The sequence below is a fragment of the Herpailurus yagouaroundi genome, unplaced genomic scaffold (genome assembly GCF_014898765.1).
Source record: "Herpailurus yagouaroundi ecotype Mexico unplaced genomic scaffold, PumYag 141, whole genome shotgun sequence".
Taxonomy (NCBI): domain Eukaryota; kingdom Metazoa; phylum Chordata; class Mammalia; order Carnivora; family Felidae; genus Herpailurus; species Herpailurus yagouaroundi.
In genome coordinates this window covers 97,555-117,511 of record NW_024412396.1, presented here as the reverse complement: position 1 = coordinate 117,511, position 19,957 = coordinate 97,555, and the positions used below count along the sequence as shown (strand labels likewise).

The window sequence follows — 19,957 nt, the reverse complement described above, 5'->3', positions numbered from 1 at the left end:
ATACTGTGTGTGCATGTACACCAAAACTAAACCAAACCAAAGAAAAACTTAATCACAGGGTATTTTGGATGTAAATGAAAGAAATCTACTCTACGTTCCAAGAAAAGTCGAGGAGATCTGTTGTAAAAGGGCTTTGCCGATAGTAATGGGAGGTGACTTACATGGCAGAGTCTGTGATTTCTTTTGATTTTGTTAAAGAACATGAAAACACAGAATTCATAAATATTCATATTCATTTAACATTTATTGCATGCTTTCTATGTGCAAGAGATGTCTCATTATCTCATTAGAACCACACACTAATTGTTCTCTTGTGTAGAAATTACCATTCCAATTTTAGTTGAAATTAAGTGACTTGCCAAATTCACATAGTTGATTGATGGAAGAATGAGTTCCTATCCAGACCTTCTGATTTAAAGTCCCATATCCTTTCAAAGACATCACAATGTAATTGATGTTGATCATCTGCTAGATGGCTAGAAGTTGAACAGAAACATAAGGCTTTCCCTATTCCCACCACAGACACAAATGTCTCGTATTGCTTTGACTGAAGTTTTCCTTAACACTAATTTCTACCACCACAAAACCCAGGCAATATTAAATGTTTCTTTTTTTGTGTTTCTGTGACAAATTGTATGTATATTGATAAGAACATTTATTGCATTTTATGGTGATTATCTTCTTACTTGTCTGTCTCCCCTACCAGATTGTTATTTGATGGAAGAGACTCGGTCTGAATTATCTTCCTAATTATCTTTATAATCCAGTGCCAAGCAAAGTGTCTAATATGGAGGAGGCTTTCAGTGACTATATGTCCAATGAATGACTGCTCAAGTGAATGAAAGTAAAAGGGTGGCCATTTCACCCATATCTTACTAAACTAGATTATTTCACACTTCTGCTGGGTCTGCTGTCAAAGACTTTTAAAGACATTTTAAACTTTTCCAGAACTTTCCAGAGAGCATTTTTCATTTCCTTATTCCTAAGACTATAAATCAAAGGGTTGAAGAGTGGAGTCACCATTGCATAGAACAAGGTCATGATCTTTGGCATCAGGGTAGAATGGCTGGATCCAGGACTCACATGCATCACCATAATCGTCCCATAGAATAACAGCACCACGGACAAATGGGATCCACATGTTGAAAAGGCCTTATGCTGACTGGATGCTGAGGGCAACTGAAGCACAGCAAGTAGAACCAGGGCATAGGAGATGAGGATGAAGAAAAAGCTAAGGAGGATGATGAGGGAGCTTAGGGTATAGCTGATGAGCTTGGACATGGGGGCAGGAGCACATGAAAGGGTCAGCAGTGGGCCTGAGTCACATACAAAGTGGTCAATTGCATTAGGACCACAGAAAGGCAGTTGGGAGATGAGAATAACAGGTACCAGATACCAGAGAAAGCCACATACCCAACAGGAAATTGCTAGGTTGAAAGACTGTTGTCTGGTCATAACTGTGGCATAATGCAGAGGATGACAGATGGCAAAATAGCGATCAAAGGCCATTGCTGAGAGAAAGAAGCACTCAGTGGAACCCATGGAAAAGAAAAAATATAATTGAAGGAAGCATCCAGTGAAAGAGATGGTCTTGGTCTCTGAGAGGAAGTCGATCAGTGTGTTTGGAACAGTGGAATTGACATACCAGATCTCCAGGAATGCAAAATTCCCAAGCAGGATGTACATGGGGGTGTGGAGATGTTGATCCCAAAAAACAGCACAGATAATGGCTCCATTTCCCATGAGAGTCAGGAGGTAGATGATGGAGAAGAACATAAACAGGATGACCTGAATCTCCCTGCTGCAGGGAAAACCCAGAAGGATGAATTCTCTCACTGACTCAGAAGAGGATCCTGATCCAGAGATGTTCATTTAGGATGTAATCTGTGCAGCAATGAGACATCACCATGAGACCAAATCCTAACAACTGAGCATAACATACAATGTCCTTCATGATCTGATCTTTATCTACTTATTTAACCTCATCTCTTTCCCTGTGCACCTTTGAGCTCAATGTCCAGTAAGAATAGTTGCATTTCCACCAAATGACATGCTGTTCTCCCTACCTAAGGTGTCTTTTGCTCCTTCCTTCTTTCTATCTTTTTGTTTTTCTATCTCTTCAGTGTATAAGCTTTATGAGACAGAAGTTATGTTTTTCATTTCTATATTATCAATGCCTAGTGCAGTGCAGCCTCTATAGCCATGCCCACATATTTGCTGAATCAACATTAAACAAATGACTCATTATTTTTTTAAGCTAGAATGAATGAGAAGTAACATTCTAAAATCTCTGGTAGTTTTCTGCACTAAATAATTTACACCTTATACTTTGTATCATGGATATTTCTTTACATGTTTTAGCTTACCTACTAGACTATCAACCTCTGAGAATAGAGACCAACTGTTAATCATCTTTGATTCTTTTTCTGCATCTAATACATTATATTTTAGGCCATATGTACTATGTAATTGTTAAATGAGTAAATCATTATACCTTCAGTTGAATTCAGATTTCTATCAAGAAGCCCTTAATCATTTCATGTATGTAGGGAAAGAACCATTCCATTAGACCTTGAAGCTGGGAGGGAAATTGTAGCGGCAGATGAGAGTAAGAGCATACTACAAAGAGGAAGCAGTAGACCAATATGGTATGTGATTAGAGTAACCAAATGTACTTGTTTGTCTGGAACTGTCCCAATTTTAGCATTGACGGCCTTGTGATTCAGGAAACCCATTAGGTCCAGGGAAGCAGGATGGATGGTTAGTCATCCTATTTGAGATCCTGAAGTGGACCCAGACTACACTAAAAATGTATATGCACTGGTTCCTTTGGGTCCTATTGAAATCTATTCCTTTCAGTTGTCCACAGAGAAAAGGGAAAGGTTGTAAATATGACCTATGAAAGTACTGAGAAGATACCTGGGAACCATAACAAGGAGCTGCCCAAATTGCTTTCCTAGGACTTCTCGATGTCTGTGCCATCTGAATACTCTAGTTATCAAATACAGCTACATGACCAAGGTCCTAGGGTGGGTAGATGTAGCCCTGATACATTTCTTTCCCTCAAGACTAAATTACTCAGTGAAGCAGCACTATGGACCCAGAAGATTTTCTTTGAGAAACTCTGCTTTTCTCTGCTCTTGTGGCCCACTTCAGACAGTTGCTACTTCAATTCATATTTCTGTAAAAGTATTATTAGAAGAAAAGTACTCCATGAAGCCCAAGAAGAAATATAACTGGAGGAAGCAGCCAGTGAGACAGATTGACTTAGTATTTAAGAAGAAATAGGAGTTTGTGTTCTGATCTAGATTGAGTTGATTATTTCCCCAAACATTTAATGATCTGGTTTCTGTGGCCAACCTAATAAAGAAAATGTATAGCAACTCAGGGAAGAGGAAAGACCTGAAATAGTTTGATTTGGTTTCTTCACTTAAGGTAAAGAAATACTTCGCTCTTCCCAAGGAGTCTTCTGGTGTTGGTATTAAGTATGTTTATGTCTGACATATCCTGCAGGACTTTTAATTTCTCCATGCCATTATCTTGGTTTGGACAGGTTTTCTGCCTGGGTCTGCTTCTCTCAGCTTGCAGTGATATATCATACGATCTATTTTTACCAGATAAAACCATTACTGTGATTTTCCCAGCTGTGGCTACTCATGAGTTAAATATGTATGTGTGTGTTTACATATATATACACACGACATGAAGAGCCAACATTAGTTTTAAATGCATTTATGAAACATCTCAAAAATGATTTGCTTTTCCTAATTTCATAACCTGCTAAGACTTCCTAGTGAATGGTATTTATATTGTGACTTTGTCTTCAGTGCTATGTCTCTTTGGAACCCTGGAGTGATGTGTACATACAGCTCCTAAAATGGAATCAGGGAAACAATGCTTTCAGTCCTGTTTAACATTATCTTCTATGAGTTTTTGTCATAACTGACTCTTGTTTTCAAAAGAACCTATCTTGGAGTTGTGAAAAAGCTAGAAAAATTGTTTTAGAAAGCTGATTCATCTGTACTTACCTCAGTTAGTGGCAAACACCACGACTTTGCCAGGAATTAAAGCTATTTGGATTTTGTCCTTCAGATCTTTCATCAAAGATACTAAGAACAATAACAAAAATTAGGATTATTTCTCTAGGGGAAAAAAAAAGGTAGGAGCATGATGCAATTTCTGCATACTGGTAGCTATGTCCTTTCTTCTCAGTCTCAATTTTAGTCTCAAAAGTGTGGATTCCAAGACCTTCACTGAAAAACAAACTCTCTTTTGTTCAATTAACTGTGCAGTGGTTGCCAGAGTCTCATCAGGGGAGATGCCTGGAAGATGATATGGAAAAGATATTGGAAATTGTTTCCAGTTTTTAATTTTGACGAAAGGATTCAAGTAACACCTACATAAAACATTTAATATAGAAATAGAGTTCTGGAGAGGACCCTATTCTCTATATATTCCTAGTCTGTATTTCCAGAGATTGGCCCCTTGTGTATTTTAAAAAGTGACTTCTCACCTCAATAGTCCTTTGGTAGTCCTTTGGGTAGGCTAGTCTCTCAGGCCAGCATCTGCCTTTACTTCTGTGATTAGGTGTCTTTGGTAGAAGAACAAGGAAAAATAAATAGTTGTGTAAGATGAATATGTGGCTATGTCTCCTGAACTCAAAGCTAATTATGAATTGTCCTTTATTTTGTAAAACCAAGGTTCCTCTAGGGAAAGGAGGCAGCCCTATTGTCAATCCCCAGAGAGATGTAGAAAAAAAAAATTCTGGCTTATGAGGAAAAAAAAATGGACAACTTAAAGACTGAAATATTTGTTTCTAGTGCAGGAAGTAAATCCATTATGGTACATTTTACATTTTTGGTTTTCTTCAGAATTAATGTCTTATTGTATTAGCTTTGTAGTGTCATAGCATGATGAGCTCTCTCAAGATTCTCTTAACATTCTTCTAAGCTTTTGTTTTTTTAAGTCTATTTATTTTGAGAGAGAGGGATAGAGAGAAAGAGAGTGCATGAGCAGGAGAGGGATAGAGAGAGAGGAGAGATAATCTGTCAGTGCAGAGCGTGGCATAGGTCTCGATCCCAGGAACCTGAGATCATGACCTGAGCAGAAATCAAGATTTGGATGCTCAAGTGACTGAGCCATCCAGGTATCCCTCTTATAAGCTTTTGTGTGTGCATGTACTTTTTTTTTTTTTTTTAAGAATTATCCTTTTTTGGGGGCGCCTGGGTGGCGCAGTCGGTTAAGCGTCCGACTTCAGCCAGGTCACGATCTCGCGGTCCGTGAGTTCGAGCCCTGCGTCAGGCTCTGGGCTGATGGTTCAGAGCCTGGAGCCTGTTTCCGATTCTGTGTCTCCCTCTCTCTCTGCTCTTCCCCCGTTCATGCTCTGTCTCTCTCTGTCCCAAAAATAAATAAACGTTGAAAGAATTATCCTTTTTTTGTTGAGTATAAGGGGCCCATATAATCATAAAAATATTTCCTCTAATATGTTTCCTGCACATTTCTTTAAGATCTCACCATCTGACTGACTTTTTAGGGAATTTCTGGAATCAGGCATAGTAACAAAGAATAATCAAATTCCCACTTGTATTTGGCATTTGAGCAAAAAAAAAATTTGAAGAATAAAACATAGGTTTTATTTATATTTATATATTTATATTTATATAAAAAATAGGTCATTATAGTGCAATGCGGGGATCTTTGAGCATCAAGAGTCAGTGTGAGTTAGAACCACAATATGTATATGGTGATTGGGAAGAATTACAAAAGGTAGAGTGAACAGGAACCAAGATATAGTTGCCCACTTAATAATTTTGTCTAGGATCAGTTCTTTCCATCTTAATGTCATCTGTGGTAGACATACCACAGGTTGTCAACTATTATCTTTTGTACCAATCCAAATGAAAATATGTCCATTTTGTAATGAAGAAAATTTTTCCAAAATTTGTGTACATCATGGTGGGGAATTGCCCACTGTGATGGAGATACTTTTATTAGCATCAAGTTTGCAAGGATATTGGAAATTCACTGGAATTTTCTTCTGCCTTAGTGAACAGTAACATTTGGCATGTAGATTTGTTTTCTGTGGTATTTAGATTCACTTTTTGCTGACACATCCCCACCACTGAGTTAGCAGTTGGCAGGCATTTCTTCTCCATAAAAGTTAAAGGTCAGCATCGTTTTTTTAACATCCATCCCTCCCATCCCTAACAGATTTCTTCCATCATGACAATTGATTTCAACTTCTCTATTGTGTAACATCCACATCCAATGACACCAGGCAGATGTATAAACATGCTGATTAATGGATATTGGGATATATTTTTTTTTTGAGAAAAGATAACCATCCAGAAATAAAAATGAAAATATAATGAAAATTAAAAATTTATGGACAGGTTTAATAGTGGATGGGACAGCAAATAAGAAAATAAATTAACTAGAGACTACATCAGAAAACTTTCTACATTAATGCATTTTGAATAGACAAAAAAGAGAGAAAAATGGAAGAGAGGTTAAATATGGAAGTCTAACAGTTTAATTAGTAATCCTGAAGAAAGGAAAAGTCAGAAACAATATTTAAAGAGATCATATCTGAATAATTTTTTAGATTTGGTCAAGCATAAAAAACTAAAACTTCAAAGAGTAAGTCCAATACATTCGAACACTGAAAATTAAAAATTCACACTCTACAAATTATAAAAAATGGAAACTAAAGACAAAAATAATAGCTGTAAAGGAATGTGAAGAAAAATAGACTCTAGTTCCTGCCTTCTAGTTCTGTGACTTATTCACTCCATAATTGGAAGCCTGCAACTCCCAATCTCCTTTACCCATTTTGCCCATTTTCCCATCCTCCTCCCCTCTTTCAATCATCAGTTTGTTCTCTGTATTTATAGATATGATTTTTTGTTTATTCATTTGTTTTGTACTTTAGGTTCCACATATAAATGAAAACGTGATATTTGTCTTTCTCAGTCCAACTTATTTTATTAGCATAATGTTCTCTAGGTCCATCCATGTTGTTGCAAATGGCAACAACAAGTCCTTTTTTTGTGACTGAGAAATATTCCATTGTGTGTGTGTGTGTGTGTGTGTGTGTGTGTGTATACCTATATCATCTATCTATCTATCTATCTATCTATCTCTATCTGCCACATCTTCCTTATCCATTTGTCTACTCATGGACACTTAGATTGCTTCCATACCTGGGCTACTGTAAATAATGCTGAAATAAATATGGCACATGTCTTTTTGAATTAATGTCTTTGTTTTCCTTGGGTAAATACCCAGTCGTTCTGTTTTCCACTTATCCTAAAGATATAACTCTTTGTGTCCCCCTTTGTGTGCTTAAGATGAAGAGTGTTTATTATAAGGCTCCCCACGTAGGGAAGACCCTGGGCCTTAACTTCTTTTTGCAAAGCTTCTGAAATGAATCCCTCATTTGCCCTGACACAATCCTGTCAGGGAAAATGAAGGTTTCGTGCTCCACTGTTTTGTTTATTTCTCTGGGTTCTGAATCACCCAAAGAATCCAGTGTTGTTGTTCCCTTCTATCTTGTTTTTTGATGCATTTTATCATTTTTTTTCTGTTGGTAGTAAGTCTACACAATTTAGGTTTCTATTATTAGTAATTAAGGCAACTCTTGTCATTTCTACTTCTAAAAAAAATCGTAATTTGTCCATTTCTCTTTGTTCCTACTGCTTTTACATTACTCCATGCTTAAAAATGTCTGATCTCTTAAAAATATCAAATCTATCCATTTATGCCTATTTCCTTTGCCAGTATCCTAGTGTAACTATTATTAGTTCTTTTCTGGAAGGCAGCCAGTTACCTGCTTTCCCATTTTCCTCTATCTGATCCTTCTAGGGTGATACTATAAAAAAAAATTTATGAAATAATTTCAGTTACTTTTTAAAATTTACTTCAAATTCTTTCCACTCTTTTTAGAATAAAGTCCAAACTCCTCACCATGACCTATAGGACTCTGGCTACCTATTGAAACTCATCTCATATTCCCCCTTGTTCACTGTATTTTAGTCACCATGCTCTCTAATGTTGGTGCCTCTCACTTGCTCTCTATTACATTACCCTGTTTTTTTCATTCATAGCAGTTATCAAAATCTGCAATTATTTTATACCTTGTCTGTCTTTCATACTAGAATGTTTACTCTGTGAGGGACAGTGTCGCTTCTGTTCAAAATAATTATGAACTCAGTCATTAGCATAGTGCCTGGCATATATTTGTAGCATTATAAATAATTGTTGAATGAAAATACATGTTCTTTTTTTTTCTATAGGAATTTTTACATGTTATCTGTGTTCATATTTTTTTTTAACCTATGGTTGGATTTGTTAACTGCAGCTGAAACTTCTCTTTGTGTATGTAAATGATGAAATATTTTATCCTTCTTGTATGAGTGCTAAATATGCTCTTGTTCCTAGAAGAAATCTATATATTATATTGTAGAGCTTCTTCAATTTAATGGTGCTCTAATTCTAGTTGGTTATGGAGAATAAGTTCTTTCACAAATTTTAAATAAGGGAAAGAAATAAATTGAATCTCTAACAATTTAAATGCGCTAGCCTTTTAAGAAAAAAATGAACAGCTTCTAACAGAAACTGGTAGCTCAGAAGCGTTTATATGTAAGAATCCAAGTTCAGGTATTCAGAATAATTCCTTGGACAAATCAAAAGGGCTGGTTAGTTTGGTTTAGAAGGAACTATAAGTTTTTCTTCATCATTTTATAATATATTAGAATATAACACAAATTTACATTTTATTTTTTGTAAGACCACTTTGTTTTCACATAGGAAAATTGGTTAATATGAATTTAATAAACTTCATCTACTGGTTTTACTGATCAGATGAGCTAGCATTAATTTCACATATCTAGCATTATTAAAAATGTAAAATTATGTGTTCAACCAAATTGAATGTTTTCTAATAAATAGTTTATAAATAGTAATTGTGTTGTTCTGTAATGTCATCTTATATATAATTTCCAATATCCTTTATTAACTTTAAGGCCTTGGACTAACACTAACTTGGTAATTGATGAAAAATCTTTGGATACCTAGACAACTCTTAATAAGATAGAACACAAAAATATTGATTGTGAGGCCCAATTTTAATTTGCTTCCTATTTAAGAAATATAAACAGAGATGCATGGGATTATAGGCATTTATGAAATGTATGCAATATGGTGATCTGCTGAGATGCTTGTGTGTGAAAGATATTCTCAAATATCAACTCTTCTGTTTGTGCTAGTGAGGAAATAGAAGTTAGTTACTGTCTTAGTTCTTTTGGGATGCTATAACAAAAATAGATTTGGGATGCTATAACAAAAAAAAAAAATAAATTTATTTCTCATAGTTCTGGATGCTAAGAAGAGAGATGTAATGGAAAACTGCTAAATTGTGTTAATTTTCTTTTTAGTGTGGTAGAAAAGGTAATCCCAAAGGTTAAGATTGTGTTGCCCTTTAGGACATTAACCAGTTTACATATAACTTAGAAATTTTATTTCAATGTTTTTTTTAATACTCTATATGAAGCCACATTTTTATTTTTTATTTTTCATTTTTTTTTGAAATTTATTGTCAAATTGTATTCCATACAACACCCAGTGCTCATCCCAAAAGGTGCCCTCCTCAATACCCATCACCCACCCTCCTCTCCCTCCCACCCCCCATCAACCCTCAGTTTGTTCTCAGTTTTTAACAGTCTCATATGCTTTGGCTCTCTCCCACTCTAACCTCTTTTTTTTTTTCCCTTCCCCTCCCCCATGGGTTTCTGTTAAGTTTCTCAGGATCCACATAAGAGTGAAAACATATGGTATCTGTCTTTCTCTGTATGGCTTATTTCACTTAGCATCACACTCTCCAGTTCCATCCACGTTGCTACAAAGGGCCATATTTCATTCTTTCTCATTGCCATGTAGTACTCCATTGTGTCTATAAACCACAATTTCTTTATCCATTCATCAGTTGATGGACATTTAGGCTCTTTCCATAATTTGGCTATTGTTGAGAGTGCTGCTATAAACATTGGGGTACAAGTGGCCCTATGCATCAGTACTCCTGTATCCCTTGGGTAAATTCCTAGCAATGCTACTGCTGGGTCATAGGGTAGGTCTATTTTTAATTTTTTAAAGAACCTCCACACTGTTTTCCAGAGTTGAAGCCACATTTTTATATTATCTTTTGAACTGGCTTCATTATCCTGCTCTTCTTCATTAAGAGTTAAATATAATTTTTGACATGTTTTAAGCACCTTTTTGAGAATTTTGTTTATAACATTTAAAAAATTATATTTGACAGCAACAATTTATAAAAAATATTCAATTACTAATCACAGCAGCTGTGTTTTCTGTATAAGATCCATACATAGGCACCAATTAGATAAGTTGCTTGAAGCATCATCAAGAGATTCGGGTATTGTAATGAAGGCTCTGTAACACCTTGAGGGAAGTGTTTCTGCTTCTATAGCTTGCAGTGTTAACTTAGTATTTATCATTCAGCCTTGCCTACTTCAGGACCATGTTTCATATAGAAAGCAGTGAGAATCATTTTACTCAGGTATAGATTGACACATGGAAATTGGTAGCATAACTAGTGCCAAATTAATCAATCCAAAGTAAGTAAAAGGGGTGGGCTGTGTTATGCAATAAGGTCTGACTGTTTTGGAGTCTGTGGGGTCTAAGCTCAGCTTTTTAGCAAGAACTGAGACTCAGACAACAGCAGCCTAGAGAATCCTAAGGCTCATTAGGCTGAGCAATAGCATAAGAACCATAAAAGCCTCAGACACATCCAGAGCCCTGGGGACAAGAGGTCTTTCCAATTGTACAGCCAGGCCTCAACTAGAGCTTGACTTATAAGAAAGCAGTTAGGGCACAGACTCAGGCAACTATGATGATCATCTGAGAATTTATAATTTTGCTGGTCTGAAAGTATGAAGAGATTGGTGGGAGGAATAGCAGGGTAACACATTCCTTCCTCAAACCCACATAGCTCCTGACATGTAATCATGTAAGTTTCTAAAATGTGTTTTTTTAAAGCTCCACTCACCCCATTTGCTCCTCTTTCTATCTCTGAAACCATATTTATACCTCTCTGACATTCATTGTTTTTAAACTTAAGAAATCATTTGAGTTTGTTCTAGGTTTATACCCTTAGATGCATTCACAGAGCAATGAAATTCTCATAGCATCAGGGAATTCTAGGACTGGTGATGTCTTGGAAGGTAAAAACAAGGTTTGGATAAAATAGGATCAGCTTAATATAACGAAAGCACTGGACCCATGGCAGTATTGTCTTAGGATTACCTAATTCTACAGTAGTTCCTCTTAGATCCTATTTTCCATTTATTTATTTCAGTTGCTTTTTGCTAAATTCTTAATTTCTCCCAAATGAAATTTAAGATGCAATATTTCAAACAAAGATTAGAGCAGAAAGATTAGAGCAGAAGGATTATACCTTCCTTCTCAGTTGGAGATACCATCATAGGTATCATCTTCAATGAATGGTGTACATTTCTTGGTGTTACAGGAGAAATTAGAAAATACATCAAATGCCCCCAAAAGAAATTCACATAGCATTTAAGCCTCAACTGGTAAATCTCTTTCTGTCATTGTTGTGGTCAAATTTCTTCTTCTGAGAATACTTTTAGCTCAACACTGGCAAAAATAGACAAAATAGCAAAATACATTGTTTGAAAAAACCACAACCACTCCCACAAGGAAAATTTTATTCCTTTTTTAAAGTATTTTCTGTGTAGACCTCTCTAGTTCCTTGCGTAGAAAAACTAGAGTAGTTGCTTAACTGTCCACAAATAGCCCTTGATTGTTTAAAGAGTTTGGTTTTGTTCTCTTTCCTCTGTGCTGCTTTGGGTACTTCCATAAAGGCTTTCACTTCTCATTAAGCATTCTCCTCAATTCCTTTGTCTCTTTTTGCCAACTTAAAAACATTTTTATTGACTTTCACGAATTCTTAGTTTATTCTTTGAATGTGAAGCATGAAACACTTGATAGGGTGAATGTTGCTTCCCAGATCCCAGCAGGGGGTCAGCCTAGGAAAGTGTTGTGGTGGAAGGTATTTTTAGGTGATGGACAGTCCCTCATGCTTAGAGATAGTGCTGGTTTTGTCCTTCACAGAATACTCACAGGCTGGATTTCTTACTGTGAGCAGAGACTTCAGAAATACAGAAACTGGAAATATTTCTTCCAAACATGGCAGTTAATACCGCAAATGAACTTTCTATATTGGTTGGCATTGTGTTTTCATATTATCTGAAGGCAGAAAATTTCTTCAGTTAGTAAGAAATTTAAGAATAACCAGAATCTAGCCCATACCTCAATTAAAACTCAAATATAGAGTTGTCTGTATATGTCTCATGATATGTAATGATTTCAACATCACTATTAGTGAAGTCCTTTTATGCTAATGTCCTAGGGATGATCTGAAAATATTTATTGTACTGAAGTCCATGAATATTAAATATTACTTTAAAAAGTTAGATCATAGACTAAGACTTAACAATGTTTTGGAGTAATTAGGTTTTAACACTTTTTACATACTCTTAATCTACCCTTCTGATTGGTTTAATTTTGTCTGTTTTAGTACAAGCTTATCTTTATATCTGTCCTATGGAAATAATAAGTGTGTAATACAAGTGACTACCCTTTGCATATTGTTTTCACATTAGGAAATAATCACATTATTACTCAGCCATAAATTATAAGAATGCTTTGGATTCTGCTTTTCCACTTGTTTTTTTCTTCCTTGTTTTCAGAAACCTCTTTTGAATTTTTAAAAAATAATTTTGGTTGTTCTTTCTCAGGTTCTTTCTAGTTTTCCAAAGATGAGGTTTGAAATTAGATGCAGAATTTCAATGAAAACTTGACCTCGTCTAATTAAATATTTTAGATAATTGGAAAGAACACCAGATTGTCATTTCCATATGGAAATTCACAATCTTTGGTATATCCAAAGAGGATTGGGAAACTTCCATTCTATTAGAGTTCAAGTAGGGCTGTACATATGACAGAAAATGGTTTCCTGTCTTTTTTGCTTTGTTTTGTTTTCCAAAATGCATCTACAGAGTGAGATTATTTCCTCCATTATTTATCAGATTGTAGAGTTAGATGCACCTGGGCACCTGATATAGGCAGGTGAAGAGGATGTTCACATAAGTGGTATGATCAAGACATCCAAAAGTTCCTTTGGCCCCAAATCTCTCTCTCACTTGCTTATCTTGAAACAATGTGTAAAGCAAAATTTCTTGGTATTAAGAATTCTTATTTTTGGATTATCTGAATAATTATCAGATGTACCAATGTTCCCTGATTTTTTTAGTTGTAATCTGAGATATTCTCACCCAATATTGCAAGTGAATGTAAATGTAGAGAAGGAGAAAATGGATAAAATAATATCGTAGTGTAAACTTTATTTCTTTTAAGTGTACCTATGGTTGTTGAAAAGTCCAAAAGCAGCATAATTCTGACTTCCCTCATTATCCTTTCCTATGAAATGGGTCATAATGAGCCTCTTTTGTAACTGTCTCAATGATAAGGATCATTGCCCTTGGTCTCTGCTTTTGGTGATTAGTGTGTTCTAGCCACTATCCTACTCATCTTAAGTTAGATGATTCCTTAAACTTTAAAGACAAAGATTTAATTTCCTGTTACCCAGTGTCTACAAATTTTCCAACCTCCATCACCTATGATAATAAATAAAAACAAAGAACATGAGCTTCTTTTCAATCCTCCCTAAATAATTTGTTTCTTAACATGTGCATTTATAATAGTTACTAACTTTGTACAGTATAGTAATTTATAGTACAAAGCATTATTCCTTCAATTTGATAAATTATTACACAGTAAGCATTGTGGTGTAAGTATAGAGATTAATAAGAAATACTGCCCCACTTTAGGGAGTTAAGTAATTTTTTATTTAAGTGCATTTTATTCATAGATTATATTTGATTCTCAAAACAACCTTGGAAGATATTATTATGCCTATATTAGATTGAATAAACAAAGAATGAAACTTGGGTTTGATACCTTGCCTGAGGTCACTGAATTGGTGAGTGGTTGAGTTGGGCATTGGATCTAGACTTCATTCCAGAACTCTTGCCATTAAAGGCTATACTTTTGTCTCTTACAAAAATGGAATGATTTTCATGTTCTCATCACCTCATGCCCAGGTAATTTTCTCCCTCCCTAGTTTGTTGTAAATGTAACTTAAAAGCATTATAGGAATGAAGGGTTGGAACGAATGCAATGTTCTATTTATACAGGAATATATTTCTTGTTCTATTTATACAGGAATATATATTTCCTACCTCACAGAAATTGCTTAAGATTTTTCATGTTGGGGTCGCCTGGGTGGCTCAGTTGGTTAAGCGTCCAACTGTGGCTTGGGTCATGATCTCACTGTGCATGAGTTTGAGCCCCGCATTGGGCTCTGTGCTGAGCTCAGAGTCTGGAACCTACTTCGGATTCTGTGTCTCCTTCTCTCACTTTGTGTCTCCCACACTCATGCTGTGTCTTTCAAGAATGAATAAACGTTAAAAAAATTTTTTTAAAAAGGTTTTTCATCTTGGAATATGATTCCATAAACACCAGACCCCAAATCTTATATATATATATATATATATATATATGTCTAAGTTAAATCTTTCTTCTTCCAATTTAATTCTTCTTTCTCTAGGTCACTTGGTATTCTTGACTTGATGAAAAAAAGAAATGATTCTAAAGTGACAGAATTTGTTCTTCTGGGCCTATCATCCTCTTGGGAGCTACAGCTATTTCTCTTCTTAATATTTTTGTTTTTTTACATGACTGTTGTTTTGGGAAACCTCTTGATAATTGTAACAGTGCGAGCTGATGCTCACCTGCTCCAGTCTCCTATGTACTATTTTTTGGGCCATCTGTCCTTCATTGACCTATGCCTGAGCTGTGTTACCGTGCCCAAGATGTTAGGAGATTTCCTACAGCAAGACAAGATCATCTCTTTTTCAGGATGCTTGGCCCAGATCTACTTCCTGCACTTTCTGGGAGCCAGTGAGATGTTTCTGCTGACAGTCATGGCCTATGATAGGTATGTTGCCATATGTAATCCTTTGCACTACTTGACAGTCATGAATCGTCAGCTATGCTTTCAGTTGGTTTTTGCCTCTTGGTGTGGGGGTTTCATCCATTCTATCACACAGGTCACGCTGGTCATACAGCTGCCCTTCTGTGGTCCCAATGAACTGGACAACTTCTACTGTGATGTCCCACAGGTCATCAAGCTAGCGTGCACGGACACATATGTAGTAGAGGTGCTGATGGTCTCAAACAGTGGTCTGTTATCTCTCGCCTGCTTTTTGGTCTTGCTATTCTCTTATGCCATCATCCTCATCACTGTGAGAACTCGCTTCCGTCAGGGCCACAGCAAGGCACTCTCTACCTGTGCCTCCCACCTAACAGTGGTCAGCCTGATCTTTGTGCCATGTGTATTCATCTACCTGAGGCCTTTCTGCAGCTTCTCCGTGGATAAGGTATTCTCTGTCTTTTACACAGTGATCACACCTATGTTGAATCCTCTCATCTACACACTCAGAAATGCTGAAATGAAGACTGTCATGAAGAAGCTGAGAAAAAAGCATGTGGCATCCTTCTGCCATATTAAAGGATGAACAGGAAGATGTGATTTATAAAACATAACTTTCTTGGGACATTCTTGACTCATCCTGTACATGAGTACATGCATTAAACCAGTTTGATGACTTTGGTATAAAATCCAGCATAAACATTATAATTGCTGTTGATTGCTATTGAGGCATAGTGACTTTGTCAGATGTTAAATATTAAATAGGGAAGTCAGGAATGTGTAATGGCCCAGGAATTGAGTACTAGGCTCAAGAGGACACCTTGAAAGTCCAACTCTTCTATCCTTTTGTCTATAACTAGTCTTTATTTAAGTCATTTCACTTTGATTTTTTATTTTATTTTTTAAACAATCCTTTTTTTAAATTTATGTATTTATTTATTTTGAGAGAGAGAAAGTGAGTGTGAGCAAGGGAGGGGCAGATAGAGAGGGGGAGAGAGAGAGAATCTCAAGCAAGCTCTGCACTGTCAGCACAGAACCTGATGCAAGGCTCGAACTCAGGAACTATGAGATCATGACCTGAGCTGAAATCGAGTTGGACACTTAACCCACTGAGCCAACCAGGGGCCCCTCATTTTACTTTTAAATTCTCTTCAAATGAAAGAAGGTATCCCATCACCTTTTTTTTTTTTGTCCTGGTCCTCTGGCTGTAACAACTCCTAGTGTCAGGAAGTTCCTTCTGATATATCATCAGAGTCTCTTCTGAAGTAGTGTGAATCCCTTTCATCCTGTCTCTAACAAAACCTGAAATAGCACTAACCACCCCACATATTGATGTTCACCCAGGAACTATGTTTTATATTGTGCCAAATTTTAGAAATGCACTTGAATTCAACTCACATAGTGAGCAATGCTCTTAGTGAAGCTTACGTGTGAAGGGAAGGAAGTGCCAGGTGATGGAAACTCCTAGTGTCCTGCTCTGGATGGCTTCTCTAGAGGAGGCATGCCATTCCTCTTGAGTGTCTCTTTGGGTGGAATCACATTGGGGCAAGTTGATAAGCTAGCTCTTCAACTGATCATAATGTTTAAGAGCTCTGACCTGTAAGGGGAGGGGTGAAGAAAGGAACTGTGGTTTAAAGTACTCATAGTTATTACCTCTAAGTCTCAAAAGTACTTTGCGGAGTAGGTAATATTATTCAACTTCAATTTTACAAACAAGCAGATTTATTAAATCACTTTCATAAGATCACTCAGAAAAAATATCAAGTAAGAAAGTAGGAATTTTAGATAATTAAGATTAAGCTAATATTTTTCTTTCCAGAAAGTCTTTACCCTAATTAGATGGACTAATTGTATATTTTGTGTTTTACCTAGAGAGGAACTTCAGAGGTAGGAGATCACTAAAAACATGCACAAAACATTTATGTTTAAGGTTATCAATTTCTGGCATAAGGATCTTTGCAACTTTTTATGTCTATGGAAGGGTATTCTATTTACTAAATAATACTTTAATTATGGGTTTTTAGCAATATTTTTGTATGTACCCACTTATTTCCTGATCAGTTGCAGTAGAGAGGGTTTTTTAAATCACTTAGCTAAAAAACATGACTAAGGAAAGAATATTCAAAATTCAACCTAATTTTAAGATTTACTAGGTAAATTGCAATGCCTGTGGTCATGTAAGAGCTTGGATGATTTCTTGATAGTTTGAGTGGGTTAGTATCCCTGGTACGGATCATACTCTTCTCTTTCACTCCACATTTCTACAGAGGTCCTTTGCCTGTAGTGAACATCTAGAAGAGCAGACAGGAGGACATTGTTAGCTACAGAGTAATGTGTGAGTTGACAAGAATATTTAAGTGGTGTTGTGGGTTAGCCAGACACATTTCAGGGACATGAAGTTCCAGGCTTTCTTTTCATATCAGCTGGATGCAACCTCCCTTTTTCTAATGTTCTTCTTTCCCAGCAAAATTTAGAGTCTTGGGAAATCATTTCAAATGTCCTGTTCATATCTGGGATTGGTAGCATTATATTCAGAAAAGCAAGACTTGTGTGTGTTTCCTTTTGCATTATTAATCCTCCAATAGTTGCATTATCTATATTAAAATTCTATTTATTAATAAGTTGATAACATTTCTATTTTTCAGACTGTACACAATTGCTATCATCTCCAGAGTTCTCTTCTTAAATGCCTTGAGCCTACTTCCAGGGCCTGCCTGAGCCTCTTCTTTGGGTCTATCCCCCTGAGGACAGACCATATCACTGGCATGGGAACCTTCAGGTTGAGGGTACTGTGTGTAAAGTAGGGGACAGAGCCTGGAAATCTGGGCTTCAGAGTCCATATTCATACATGAGAGACCTCTTGTGTTGGGCTTTAGAGCCAGAAGAAGAGGTGGGCTGGGGACTAAGGGCCAAAGCTTGCTCTTTCCACACTACCATTCTGGTGTACAAATTCAAGGAGTCTGAGGATTTTGTAGCAAATATGAGAGTATGAGAATATTGTTCTCTGAGTATGAAAATTTAAGTTTATTTAAATTTTGTTACCTTGATTTAAAGCTGTTAGCCATATGTTATTTGGGCTGCATTTGTATTCTTGCTCTGGGTCCCATGGATATTTGGGGTAGGTCTGCCCCCTGTTTCCAGATCATGTGGTCCTTTGAGGGGGTACTGAAATAACTGAAAGGAGACAAAGACAAGCCTGGTTTATCATATCATGAAAGGATTATTGACTTAATATTTCCAGAACACATGGAAAGTAAGATTGCACATTTATAAACTAGCTCCAAAGTACACATTGTGAATGGGCCAATGTGGTAAGAAAATCCTCCTTCCAGGGTGCCTGGGTGGCTTAGTCAGTTAAGCATCTGCCTTTGGCTCAGGTCATGATGTCACAGTTCGTGAGTTCGAGACCTGCATCAGGATCTATGTGGACAGCTCAGAGCCTGGAGCCTGCTTTGGATTCTGTCTCCCTCTCTCTCTGTCCCTTCCCCACTTGTGCTCTGTCTCTGTCTCTGTCTCTCTCTCTTTCAAAAATAAGCATTAAAAACAAATAAAAAAAATAAAAACAATTAAAAAAAAAAGAAGACAAAATCCCACTTCCCTTTGTCAAATTTCTCCCTTTAAGGGCCCTAAAAACTACAAAGTATTATTGGAGAGAAGTCAGCATGCCACCACAATATATACTTTTCTTTCTTTCTTTTCTTTTCTTCTTTCTTTCTTTCTTTCTTTCTTTCTTTCTTTCTTTCTTTCTTTCTCTTTCTTTTTCTTTCTTTTTCTTTCTTTCTTTCTTTCTTTCTTTCTTTCTTTCTTTCTTTCTTTCTCTTTCTTTTTCTTTCTTTCTCTTTCTTTCTTTCTTTCTTTCTTTCTTTCTTTCTTTCTTTCTTTCTTTTTCTTCCTCTTTCTCTTTCTTTCTTTCTCTCTCTCTCTCTCTCTCTCTCTCTCTCTCTCTCTTTCTTTCTTTCAATGTTTATTTTTGAGGGAGGGAGATGGAGAGAGAAAAAAAGAGAGAGAGAGAGAATGAGTGGCGGTGGAGCTGAGAGAGAGGGGGAACAGAGGATATGAAGAGCTCTGCACTGACAGCAGAGAGCCAGATTCAGGGTTTGAACTCAGACACTGTGAGATCATGACCTGAGCTGGTCAGACACAACTGGCTGAGCCACCCCAGTGCCACACATTTACTTTTCATTTATAGAAAACATTTCCTGGGAGATATTCCTCTGATAAACAACTCTTGGTGATTTTTTTGATCTTTTAATATTCATTCACTCATTATTAATTCATTAATTCATTATTAATCTATTATCCATTTATTATTTTAACAACTATTTCCAGAGTGCCTCTTGTGTGCCTGGAAATGCGGTAGACATCTTGCCGTTTGGGTGTTCCACCAAACATCAACAGACTGCCCAAATATCTAATTATGAAGTCTCTCAATAAACACCAGAGGAATGTGAAGAGCATTCTAAGACAGTATGTAAGTCCAGATAATTGGGGAGAATAGAGCACAGAGGAGAGAGTAAGTCAGAAGTGTGGACCCTGGTGTGAGACAGCTTCATCATGCCCAGCTCACCACTTACTAGGGCACAAGGAACTTAATCTCTCAATGCTCCTTTGAGTATACAGTGAGGACAATAATAGCGTACAGAGCATAAGGTTCTCAGGAAAGCTACACAAAATAGTACTTGTAAAGCCCTAACAAGCATTTATGCATAAGACAGAACTCAGTAAGTATTGACTGCTTATGTTACCATTACTATTATATTTTATGTTAAAAGGGAAATAGCGGCTGAAAGAAGACTGTACAATTGTTTGATCCTGAAGAATCACAGGACAGAAAGATGAATTAAGAGTTTTTGACTCCAGATCCATGCC

General features: G+C 36.4%; 2 protein-coding genes across 2 annotated transcripts; one reads left to right on the top strand and one right to left on the bottom strand.

Annotated features, from left to right (window-relative positions):
• Positions 1-945: 945 nt before the first annotated feature.
• LOC121031232 (olfactory receptor 11H2-like) lies at positions 946-1,872 on the bottom strand (the record flags this gene model as incomplete). The annotated part of the gene is made up of 1 exon (XM_040476422.1): positions 946-1,872. A coding segment is annotated over exon 1 (927 nt), but the record flags the coding sequence as incomplete, so codon positions are not given.
• Positions 1,873-14,687: 12,815 nt separating this feature from the next.
• On the top strand, positions 14,688-15,674 carry OR4Q3 (olfactory receptor family 4 subfamily Q member 3). Its single transcript, XM_040476421.1, has one exon. It carries the CDS (start codon positions 14,727-14,729, stop codon positions 15,672-15,674), a length of 948 nt encoding a protein of 315 aa, XP_040332355.1. The 5' UTR covers positions 14,688-14,726.
• The last annotated feature ends 4,283 nt before the right edge of the window (positions 15,675-19,957 follow it).

Bases quoted from the DNA above. Each gene is read 5' to 3' on its own strand.
- OR4Q3 (XM_040476421.1), top strand. From the start codon at position 14,727: ATGAAAAAAAGAAATGATTCTAAAGTGACAGAATTTGTTCTTCTGGGC.